The 13,208-nt window shown below is 44.4% G+C and overlaps 1 protein-coding gene across 1 annotated transcript; it reads left to right on the top strand.

Moving 5' to 3' along the window:
• The first annotated feature begins 218 nt into the window (after nt 1–218).
• LOC119348618 (glutamate receptor 2.8-like) lies at nt 219–3,997 on the top strand. The gene is made up of 4 exons (XM_037616612.1): nt 219–474; nt 1,592–2,362; nt 2,636–2,910; nt 3,851–3,997. The coding sequence occupies exons 1-4, from the start codon at nt 219–221 to the stop codon at nt 3,995–3,997; spliced, it is 1,449 nt and encodes a 482-aa protein (XP_037472509.1).
• The last annotated feature ends 9,211 nt before the right edge of the window (nt 3,998–13,208 follow it).

A 13,208-nucleotide genomic window follows, 5' to 3' on the forward strand; every position in this document is an offset into this window, starting at 1 on the left:
AGTGGAAGCCTCTCACCTGCTTTGAGGAAACAACGCATCAATGGGATCGTTTCCATCATTCAATAGGAGGCAAGTGAATTTCAACTTAAGTTACATTTTTTTATGAGATCAACTACCATTAGGTAGTGTAGTCAACTACTGAGACAGATGTTGAGTGCCTCCTTAAATGTCTTGATAACTAAGTGTAAGGAGAGTCTGCAAACCTCACGGCTCAGCAGATGGAGGTGCAAAATGTCATCCTGCTCCTCTTGCTGACAATCAACCTTGCTATCACCCAAAACACTTCTAGAGAAGAAGCACAGGAACTCCATGTTGGGGTTATCCTTGACTTGGGGTCCATTGTTGGCAAAATGGCACGGACCAGCGTTTCACTGGCTATGGAGGACTTCTATGCTGTTCATCGGAACTATAGCACCAAGCTTGTCCTCCACATCAGAGATTCCATGAGTGATGATGTCCAAGCTGCATCTCAAGGTACATGTTCTCAATTGTTAGTCATAGGTCACTGTATCAGCTCATTCTGTTATGCTGCTGAGAAACACAATAGAAAAAAAGAAAGGTCAACAAAACCATGGAAATCAAGAAACTATAAATATTCATATTTCACTACTTGTGGGGAGAAGCAAGCAAACATGACCCACGTAATGACAATTGAATCATACCAACAAGTACAATTAGGAAGCAACTGCGCATCGCATAACATTACTATTAAGAGCAATTGGATTTCCACATCACATCAAACTATTCCAAAGATAACGTCCAAGAATTATTGGATTCTGTTCACCAGGGGTGTTGCATCAGGACCACAGGCGCCAGTTTTGTTGCTGTGTAAATGAGCACGCGGTTGCATGTTCCAGCTTTCAGCTGCAAGGAGTGAGACATAAATTCCTGCAGGTTAAGAAAAACTGGGGGTGATGAATCAAGTACAGTGAAAACATATACTCCCTCCGTCCCAAAATAAGTGTCTTGAGCTTAGTACAAATTTGTACTAGAGCTAGTACAAAGCTAAGACACTTATTTTAGGACGGAGGGAGAAGTGTACTATTGGACAACTGAAGAAAAACGATAATAAAGCTGATATAGTAACATTAATATCTACCAAGGGGAAAAAAGAGTCAGTAACACATGCAAAAACTAGAAAAACTATGAATACCAGCAAACCACGGAAGCAGTGATATATCAGCTATCCTAATGTCTGGACAAAAGAACTATTTGTCTCCTTGTCACTTGCGGTACTATTCTGAAATATAAAGCAGCATTTGTTTCATAGTATATATTTTCACAAGATCACAGAGTGACAAACAATCCACTCTGTGCACCAAGAAGTAATATTTCAGAGCCATCAAGAGGAAGCAATACAAATATAATATATTATAAATTATCGTAAATTTTAAATCAGGCAACTATTTTTGTAGGTAATCACCTATTTCGCTCCTCTCGATACTGTTCATATATGTAAGTGGCAACATTTCTGAAAACACACAGCTCCGGCAGTTGGATTATCTGCAATTGTTTGGGATTTATGCATATTATGAATTTCATTCAATGTACGATGTTCAACTAAAGTTTGTCTCGATGTGCAATTATACAGCTATTGACCTGCTAGAGAATTACAATGTAGAAGTCATCATTGGTCCTCAGAAATCTTCGCAAGCTATATTTATCTCAAAACTTGGAAATAAAAGTCATGCCCCAGTCATATCCTTCACGGCAACAAGCCCATCTCTATCATCTAAAACTCTTCCATATTTTGTGCGAGCAACAATAAATGACTCGGCACAGGTAAATTGCATTGCCTCCATAATTAAAACCTATGGGTGGAGAGAGGTGGTACCTATCTATGAAGACACTGACTATGGTAGAGGTATCATACCATACCTTGTTGATGTGCTACAAGAAGTTGATGCCCGTGTTCCCTACCAAAGTGTGATCCCTTTGTCAGCAACTAGTGAACAAATTACTCTAGAACTCTATAAGCTGATGACAATGCAAACGACAGTCTTTGTTGTACATATGTCATTTACCTTGGCCTCCCTCTTCTTCATAAAGGCAAGAGAAGTAGGGATGATGAACAAAGGATATGCATGGATCATGACAGATGGAGTAACCAATCTAATAGATTCACTGAATCCTTCTATCCTAGAATCGTTGAATGGTGCCATAGGTGTTGAGTTTTATGTTCCCAAAACCAAGGAACTTGATGACTTCGCCATGAGATGGAATATGAGGTTCCAGATTGACAACCCAACTGATCCACCATTGAAATTAAACATCTTTGGACTATGGGGCTATGATACAATCTGGGCAGTAGCACATGCCGCAGCAAAAGTTGGACTTGCAAATGCCACATTTCAGAAACCAGGTGCCACAAGAAATTCAATAAGTTTGGAAACCTTGGAAACATCTAGTAATGGTCCAAAACTGTTGCAAGCAATCCTGCAGAATAAATTTAGAGGCCTCGGTGGCAATATTGACCTTTCAAATAGGCAGCTGCAAATTTCAACATTTCGGATAATAAATGTAGTAGGGAAAGGATGGAGAGATATTGGATTCTGGACTGCACAAAATGAACTCTCGCAGCACTTAAATAAAACCAGACATACAACAACACATCTAAATCCAGTTATCTGGCCAGGAGAGTCCATAGAAATACCCCGAGGTTTTAAGATTCCTGTAAGCGGGAAGAAACTTCAAGTTGGTGTGTGCACAAGTGGATATCCGGAATTTGTGAAGGTCGAAAAGGATCATATCACAGGTGCAACTAAAGCAATCGGTTTTTCAGTGGATGTATTTGAAGAGGCAGTTAAGAGACTTCCTTATGCAGTCCCTTATGAATATGTCCTATTTAGTACCAAGGATGATGGAAGTGCCGAAGATTACAATGATTTTGTCTACCAAGTTTATCTTGAGGTATGAAAGATTTCAAGTACTACATATTCCCTACTTGATTTCCTTTAGTTGGTAAACAGTTGAGGCCTTGAAGCATGAAACCAAACTTGCACACATTCATCTGTATTCCCTACTTGGTTTTCTTTAGTTAGTATAAACACTTGAGGGCTTGAGGCCTTGAAGCATCAAACTGAACTTGCACACATGTCATTTAAAATTAGAAGCATTATACTTAATATTTAAATTGGATGACGATGAATGTTGTAGATAACCCTAAATGTATTCCATGCAGTACTGTAAACCCATTGTTGTCATCCTTCACTACATTTGAGGATGCTGTTCATTCCCAAAAAAAAGAGGATGCTGTGTCGCTGTTCATATATGCTAGTCTCATCATGTATTTATAGTAGTTCTCCGACCTAAGCATGCCAATGATTTTGTAGTATGCAGAACCAGTTATGGATTTATGGTACTCCCTCTGTTCACTTTTGAGGGCAGGCCTGGCGCAGTGGTGAAGTCCTCCCCACTTGTGCCAAGAGGTCCTGGGTTCGAACCAGCCTCTCTGCATTGCACTTTGCAGGGGTAAGACTAGGTTCCTATAATCCCTCCCCAGACCCCACCTTGTGTGGGAGCTTCTATGCACTGGGTCTGTCCTCTGTTCACTTTTGTAAGTCGTTTAAGACAGCTGAAATTGAGCTGTTTTAGGTGCTGTCTTAAATGCCTAAAACGTCTTACAAAAGTGAACGGAGGGAGTAATAAACTTTGGATACCATGGGAAACTCCTATTGGATGACAGAAGATAGTATAGACAATTAATTTACAAGAACATAGAGCAAGTGCAACTATATACCGAGTGCCAACCTTATTTCGTTTTCCATATTCCAAAAATCATTTCTTAACCAGGCATATTTCAAATTATTTTCTATCTGCTCAGCTAACAATTCTTTTTTTGTCTTTACAGAAATATGATATAGTAATTGGAGACATAACAATAAGGTATAATAGAACATTCTATCTATGCTATATATTCCAGGCAGAAAAGGTGTCCAAGAGGTCGTGGGGTGCTCAAAATGAGCGGAGATGCTCCCCGCTCCCTAGCCTAGCCTAGCCCACCAGCCTCGCCGCCGTCGAATCCCCACCGGTAGCCCTCCCCCTCCCCCCGGCCATGGCCTCCGCCGATGCCCGCTCCGGCGACTCCAGCCTCGAAGGTCGCATCCGCTGGAGCGGCTCTACGGGCGAATCCTCTGACTCGCGCTCCTACCGCGAGGTCGTCAGCACCCCGCCGGCCCCGCGCCCCCCTCCGCCGGCCGCGCCGCGCCCGGCCCCTGCTTCCTCGGCCCTGGTGCCGCTCCGCTCGACTGCGCCGGCCGCACGCGTTCCGGCTGCCGCCCGCCTGGGTCCACGCTCGGAGGTCCATCGCGCGTCTGGAGACCCTGTTCTCGACGCCGATGGGTTCCAGCAGCCGCGGCGGAGGAACCATCGCCCGCGCGCGTGTCACGCGGCCACCCCTCCTTCCCAGCGTCGTCGCCGCAGCCCGTCGCCCGAGGAAGTCGCCGGCCTGTGCTTCAGGTGCCTGGAAGCCGGACACCGGGTGCGGGCCTGCACCAACCCCATGTGCTGCCGTCGCTGCCTCATCTCCGGCCACGAGTCCAGCTGCTGCGAGACGCTGCTGCCCGGTGACCACCGTGCGCAGCCTCCGGCAGTCCACTGTCCGGTGCCTGACACCCCGCCGCGTAACCCCCCTCCTCAACTCCCCCGCGACGCCTCTCTGCCGCGCAACACCGCACCATCCCCACCGCCCGCCTCTGCGCCGGCGCGTGTCACCATCGCTCGTTCCATCGAGATGGAGGAAGCGGAGGAGGTGCTTGCGCGCGGTATGGTGGCCACCATCACCGGCACCAGGCCCTCTGTCTCCCGGACCGACGTGGAGGCAACCTTGCACGCCATGTTCGACCTGCAGCCTGGCGACTTCACTATGCACAAGCACGCCCCGGAGGATTTCCTCATCATCTTCTCCTCGCGGCATGAATGTCCTTCCTGTAACATGAACTCGAATCATCGAACGCTCCTCTTCAGGTAAAGTGGCGATGTAGGTCCCGGTGAAACTAGGTATTCCGATGTTCAGGTACCTAGTGACTTCCTTCAAGTGTCGTCCAAAAGGTGTATCTTCATCCGGTTGTGTAAACTTGTTCCTTGAGTCCTCCATCCTATAGAGTAGAAAAGGGAGAGGAGTAAGAAATGAGTAGAGAAGAGTGACCTATGGTTTATCTTAGTGGTCGTGTCCTATAGTCAGCGTGTGCTCTAATACCATCTTATAGCGACCAGACCTCAAACAGTCTAGTCCCTGTGCATCAGTGTCATCCCTGGATCGGTAATGCTGACACGCACAGTACTTGACGATTTATAACAGAGTTTCAATCACACACTTATTACATCGAATGTCTCAAAAGAGAACTTATTACAATAATATGGCTTAAGGCCATCTAAAAACGATAACAATGGAAGGCTTGGAAGATAAAGTGAGTCCATCAACTCCAACGGCATAGCTGAGTGAACGACAACGACCTATGGCACCTTACTCGTCGTCTGAAAAGTCTGCAACATGATATGTTGCATCCCAAAACAGGTCAGCAGATGGAATATGTTGGCAATGTAACACAAAGGATAATGAACAGATAAATGCTATCACCACATGCATATTTGGCTAGTGGAAAGCTATATGGTTGCAGTTTTGCATAAAGCCAATTTTCCCCTACAACAAAGGAATACATTTTATTTAACTATCAAGGTGGTTGTTAAACATTGAGAAGGTTCCTCCAACTCAATCCCAAATTAAACATCATCAATTACCCAACAAAATTAATTTAGAGTGATGAGATCAACATGATAATCCAAGAACCAGATACTCAAGATGTCCATAACCGGGGACACGGCTAACCATGATTAGTTTGTACACTCTGCAGAGGTTTGTGCACTTTTCCCCACAAGACTCGACCGCATCCATGATCGGAGGATCGAGACATAGCCTTTCTGAATCATTAACTCTCTACTCTGGGTAGACAGTACCACCTACAACCCACTACATGTGCCAGTCTACCTCTTCAAGAGCCCACGCAACTTACTCAACTATGCCAGAGCCCATATTGGCTTGTGGCTGCACACGGAAGTTTCCAGCATGAATAATCTTATGATCCTGTTGAGCCTGGGTGGCGAACCGTAGGATGATCACACGGGTACTCCGGGATATCCTAGGACAACACTGGATTCTCCAGGTGCCCTGACAACCACTGGGTACTCCAGGGTGCCTCAACCAATCCACCCAGATGTGTATTTAAGTAGCCACCTTAAGTTAACCATTAATTAACAATACACACATCTATCATGGATACACTCATCCAAACCACGTCTACGAGCATAGCATAGCAATCTTGAGCATAACGTAGAAGTAACTCCCAAAGGTTTGATAAAAAAGACAATAGGTTCTACCTCATCATCTACTTCCCAAACCCACATGTTAATCAGATCCTAACCATGCAATGTTTGAGGATTGTATCTAATGCATCAAAACTGGGTAATAAAGGAATATGATCAAAGTGTTACTTGCCTTGCTGATGATCTGCAAAACCTACGGACTCGTAGCAGCATGCTTCGCACTTCGAGTGTTCTATCGTAAACAAACAATAACATACAATGAGCACTCAAATAAGAGATCTAACCAGAAAGTTCAACTGAATAACTCTGGTTTGCAAAAAGAATCAAATCAAACGGAGCAACGAAACTCAAACTACGAAAGAAACAAGAATCATTTACTAATCTGGACTAAAGTCAAATTTTACAGTACCAAAATTATGTTCAAGTTGTTTAAACAGAAAGAGGGCTTCGAGACGAATATCTAGGTGCTTGTTTCATCTAATTCGGATAATCGAGCAAAAAGATAAACTAGAACGAAGAACAGGGCAGAAATCGTTATCGAAAATAATCACGGAAAAACCCTGAAAGAACAAAACGAGACGAATAGGCCAACGAGCGAACGTTCATTGTCTGCGCTTAACTGACAAACAACATTCGTTAAAACGAACGTACGAACGAACGTCCGCTATTTAACTAAACCGAAAAAACGGAATCAGTCTAAAAAAACTAGATCTAGATTTCGAAAAAAAACGATCGGTTTTTCGTGAAAAACCGGGACGGCGGCGGCGGCTACCTCGGCGAGGTCGGCAGCGACTCCGGCGGCAGCGGGCAGGGCGGTGGCGGGACAGTCGGCTGCGAGCGGGAGGCGGCGCGCGAGCAGCTGCAACAACGAAGTCGGCAGCGAGGGCGCGACGGCTAGGGTTTCAGGGCGGGGCGGGCGGCTGGGCTGGCGGGGTCGACCTCGGCCTTATAAAGGCCGGCTGGGCGGGGTGTTCGGGTCGGGCACGGCCCGGGTAGGTCGGTGCACTTTTTCTTTTAATAAACTGACACGGAAAAACAAATAAAAGAAATACTAAATGGAGTCCAAAAATCCTGAAATAAATTTTCGTGGTCCTCTAATAATATTGCGAACAAAATGAACATTTATTTGGGCCTCTAATGTAATTTTGAAAAACACATTTTTTCCTAATTCAAATAAAATAGCAATAAAAGTCCAAATAAAATACTTATTTGATTTTAACATTTTTCCTCCAATATTTCTTTTATTTTGGAGAAATCATTTTATCTTCTCTCTTTTATTTTAATATTGGAAATATTTTAGAGAGAAAATGATTAAAACCAAATGATCCTCTTTTCAAAATTTGAGAAAACTCAAATATGAAAATAACGAAATACCCAACTCTCTCTGTGGGTCCTTGGGTTGTTTAGAATTTCTAGGATCAAACCAAAATGCAATAAAATATGATATGCATATGATGATCTATGTATAACATTCTAAATTGGAAATTTGGGATGTTACAGTTAGTTGGAGAGCGATGGAATGTCTGGATGCACCTGGTACGAAGATTGATAGACGTTCAGTTATTCGACCAACCAGATTCGATGCTATGGAAATAGCTAGAAATGTGGTGTTTACGGTGAAATCTTTTTACATGGATCTAATTAATTCTGGCCCAATCTCGAGATCGTTGCATATTTGGAAGGTTAAGGTTCCCTTGTGTAAATCCAGAGAGAGGGTTGAGGCAAGGGGATCCCATATCCCACTATCTGTTTTTGATCTATGTTGAGGCCTTTTCGAGCTTGCTAAATCATCCTGAAAGTAATGGCACGATGGAAGGTGTTCGGATATGTGGTGGTGCACCAAGCTTTAATCATTTGTTGTTTGCGGATGATTCGTTGATTCTTCTAAAAGTTACGTAACAGAGTCCACAACATCTGCAATATATACTAAACTTATATGAGGATTGCTCGAGTCAGACCATTAACATAGACAAGTCATCGATCACCTTTAGCAGAAACACGAGGAGGGCAAGCTGACAGATATCTGGGGCTCCCAGTGCATGTAGGCAGATCAAAAACACGCACATTTGCGTATATCAAGGACAGGATTTGGAGACTGACCCAAGGATGGAAGGAACGGGTGCTATCCAAGATGGGAAAGGAAATTTTGGTGAAAGCATGTGCGCAAGCGATCCCTATCTTTGCCATGATGTGCTTTGACCTCACCAAAGGGTTTTGTGAACAGCTAAATGTGATGATAAGTAGATTCTGGTGGGCTCAACAACAGAACGAAGCTAAGGTACACTGGCTAGGATGGGAGAAATTAACCCGAGCTAAACAAGACGGAGGTCTAGGGTACAAGGACTTACATCTCTTTAATCTGTCCATGCTCGCCAAGCAAGGATGGCGCTTTCTAACAGATCCTGACACACTATGTGCGAGGGTGCTGAAGGCTCGATATTTCCCGGAGGTCGATGTGCTGCATGCTGAACCAAAGCGGGGAATATCTTACACATGGCGTAGCATTCTTCGAGGCATCACAGTGCTAAAAGAAGGCCTCATCAAGAGAATCGATAATGGGGAGGAGACAAATATCTGGATAGATCCATGGCTGCCAAGAAATGGGTGTACTAGACCCATCACACCAAAAGGACAAACCATTCTTCAGAAAGTCTCTGAACTGATCAATCTGGTTATGGGAAGCTGGGATGAAGAACTGGTGCAACTGTGGTGTTGGCTATACCTCTGTATGAAGGCTTTGAGGATCAGTGGGCTTGGCACTATGAAAGAAAGGTCTGTTCTCAGTTAAGTCAACGTATCATATGCAATGTGAAATAGCGCAGAATAAGAGACCTTTTACGGTACATCAAGATAATTTGAACCGTTCATTTTTCTGGTTAGAGGGCCCAGATTAGCCAATACTACTGCAGACTTTCGGTAGTATATTGAATAGTTAAGGGCATTTTCGGTAGTTTATCAATCACATAGGCCGATTCAGGCAAGGCATATTCATGTGTGCATATGTCAGCCGGAATCGATCTAGCGAAGGGAAGCGATCAACCTGCTGCTGTGTACGTGCACGTTCAACCAACATACATGGATTGCGTCGTACAGCTTGGGGCAGGAACAGTCAGCTTACTTCGTCGTCGTCGTGACAGCGCCGGAAGTAATCCATGATGGCCTGGTAATTTGGATTGAGGTCAAGGCTCCACGGGAGGAAAAGAAGGTCGGCACAGCCACCGCTGCTTGCTGCGTTTCTCATCTGGTGTGTCGTACTGTCGTGTCGCAGTTGTGGTAGGAGAAACCTAGTCGTCCATGCCCGACGGGTCTAGAATGGCCTCTGCGTCGGCGGCGAACTCCATGAGCTCGGCCTCCGTCGGAGTCGGGCCAAAGCTATTGTCATGGAAGAACTGAACCAACGCCGATGTCGCAGCTGGCTTCGTCGGGTTTCGACGATGTCGCTGTACTCATCACTTCAGCATCGACAGGAGGTGCTGATGTTCTTGGGCTGCGATCACGGTCCGCCACTTGCGTTTAAACCACGCCGGTACGACCTCATCGCTCCGGCAGCCCAAGCCCCAAGGATCAGTGGCGACGTGGGTTGTAGACGCACCCGTTCGTGCGTTAGAGCTATTTTGTGTCGTTTTGTGCAGGCACTGACTGCAGCGGCGTTGGCATGGCGGACGATTTGAGCCAGTGCAGTGCATATAGAATTACCAATATGTCCTAAAGCCATAATTTGTTTGATCCATATCAACCGTTGGATCAACTAAATACTACCCATTATATTGGGTAGTATGATGTACCATAAAAATTCTCCAGAATAAAGCAAAGAAGCAAGTTGGGGAGTGCAGCGAGCCGACCAGTAAATTTGATTGGTTGGCGATATGGAAGAGTCACTGTCCGGGCAAGGTAAAACAATTTCTCTGGAGATTGGCACACAATAGTCTTCCTCATCGCTGGAGCATTGAAAGAAGGGGTATGGAGACTGAGACCTTGTGTCCAATGTTCTCTTGCCAGAATGGGGATGGAGCCCATCTGTTCCTTAAATGTAAAGTTGTCAAAGCACTATGGCAAGAAATGCAGATGAGTGAAGACAGAGAACATCTATTACTGTGTGAGGGTCCCAAAGATTTGATATCAAAAACCCTCCAAATGCCGGGTGACAAGAGTTTAAAGTGTGTAATGATGCTCTGGACGTGGTGGGATACGAGAAATAAGAAGAATGCCGGAGAGCCCCAACGAAACCAAATTTCGGTTGCCAAAAGGGTGCACTCCCTAGTCCAAAACTGGCAAATGTATGCTCTGAAGGGTAAATCAAGTAGCCAAGAGCAGAGTGATAGAAGAGCAGCGCTGAACCAGTACATTCTCCAGATCAACGTGGATGGAAGTATGAAGGAAAATCCTACCCATGGTGGATGGGGTTTCATGATCAGAGACCATGCCGGTCGGCCAGTTGGTGCTGGCGCTGGACATATGCAATATGTCAGTGACCCCCTCTATGTTGAAGCTACAGCGTGCCTCCAAAGCTTGTATGCAGCTCAAGGCTGGGGAATGTCAAGAGTACATGTGTTGTCAGATTCCAAGACCCTAGTACAAGCGGCTACCTCCAATGATCATGATTTGTCAACAAACGGGAATCTTTTTAAGGAAATTAGATGTTTTGCAAGTTTAAATTTCACCCATGTGGGGTTCTCTTACTGCCCCAGAGCGTGTAATAAGGTTGCTGACGCTTTAGCACATTTGGTGCAGACTCAAGGCTTGTATCCCCAGCTATGTGGCCGGAACAAGCTCCTGATTTCGTGTATGGTCTTGTAGCCAGTGATAATGCTGAGTTGTTTGGGAATGGAAAATATTGGTTTCCGACTCAAAAAAAGTTCCCTTGCGTAATTTTTTATGTGGTTTGTTCACAAGCAAGTGATCCTCACCAAAGATAACTTACTAAAGAGGCGGTGGTTAGGTAGTTCACGTTGTTGTTTTCGTGATCATGATGAAACAATACAACACTTGTTCATAGAGTGCCCACTCACGAAATTGCTTTGGAGAACGATCCATATAGCCTTTAACATTACCCCTCCAGTTAACATTGAATCGTTATTTGGGATGTGATTAACTGGGGTTGATCATATGACTGCGGCTCGTATTCAGACTGGAATATTGTGCGCTTATATGGGCTATATGGAACCACAGGAATGACATAATTTTTAACAGACAACATATTTTAACTTTCTTGCAGGTCATTTTCAGAGCTACCACATGCAGGGACGGAGGCAGTGGGAGGGCGAGCGGGGGCCAGGCCCCGCCATGGTTCAGCCACCCCATGGATGTTTTTGGGGGGGGGGGGCTAGTACTAAAAATATACTGTGTGATTTACGCATCAGACAAATCACGGGTCAACCCACATGGTTGTTCTGTTTCCCCTCCACGCCGTTTTATTTAAACCTCCAATCCATCTGTTGTCGCCGCTGCGCACACGCCCAGCATAAGGCTTAAGGCTGGTCGTAACGAGTAGTATCATAAGTTAGTATCATGCATATGGTACTAGTGTATGATACTACCTCCCTAATTCATAGTATCATATGATAGTACTCCCTCTATTCCCTTATACAAGGCCATTATGAAAAATACAATTTGCATCTATACAAGGCCACTAATAGTAATCGAGGCAAAAGATAATGATGTTTCCTCGTACTACCAATTTGTTTAATACTTGCATGCACGTAGTCATAATGACATTGTGTTACTTCCTTCCCATTCCTTCTTTGCATGCATGCGGGCGTATTAATGATCCCGGTTAACGAAAGGAATAATTGACTTACAAAGCAGTCATTAAATTTACCTTGGTACCTGTAATTTGAGTTTGTGGCCTTGTATAAGGGAATTGAGGGAGTATCATAGATGACTTTATTTATTATCATGCATGACACATATTACTAGTGTAGCATTTATTATGATACGGTATCATGATATGATACTCAACCCTCTCTTACTTTATTTAATTCTATGTCACCTCATCAAAATTGCCTAGTTAGCATGCATGTTACTAGCTATATGATACTCTCAGTACAACCAGCCTAATCAAGCGTTTCCATCGGACGTCGTGGCCGTGCAAGTACATAGGTGTGCACAATATTTTGAAAGTACAGACCCATCCATGCTTCATCGAGCGAAGTTGACCAGCGGATGGCTGTAGCATCTATGCCTACAAACCGGCCAGCCGTAATGACTGGCAGAAGGGAATGGGAGGGGCTGGATTTGATACTCCTGGTATGTATTTCGGCGATCTTGATTGTCTTTTTTTATACAATGCAAATTACTTGTTTAAGTATGTCTGCACGTTGGTAGTTATCAAGTAAAATTTGGTGTTGTCCCAACTCCCAAGGAGCGATGATTTTTCATACAAAACTGCATGAATGCAAGCTAAATCAATTCATTTAGTTATACAATGATTGGTCATGTTCATATATCTTAAACATACATATGATAATGTTCTGTATCAAGGTACTTCATGCCATATTTTTCAACTGTTTGATTATCAACTTTATCTACCAGGCGTGTATGTGGAATTGTTCAGCACTATTTGCAATAGCTAGACACACCCTATTGCAAATACTTTTTGTCTATTCGAGCAAAGCTAAATTAGAGTGAAATCTAGATATAAAACTCTCCAATAGTTTATGAGACACGAAATATTTCTGGCTTCACCATCATCTCGCCCCACCCCCCCCCCAATGTCTAAATCCTGGCTCCGCCCCTGACCGCATGAATCCGTACGTGGTTCTTACTCACTCCTACGGATTTCAGGGAGCCATTGGTTACTGGGTGCAACCAGTGGAAGATGGTAGCACAGGCTATACTCAACCGGTTTGGATGGCGGTCGCATAACAGGATAAGAGTCTAGGGAGCCT

This window comes from Triticum dicoccoides, unplaced genomic scaffold (assembly GCF_002162155.2).
Source record: "Triticum dicoccoides isolate Atlit2015 ecotype Zavitan unplaced genomic scaffold, WEW_v2.0 scaffold97910, whole genome shotgun sequence".
NCBI classification, from domain to species: Eukaryota; Viridiplantae; Streptophyta; class Magnoliopsida; order Poales; family Poaceae; genus Triticum; species Triticum dicoccoides.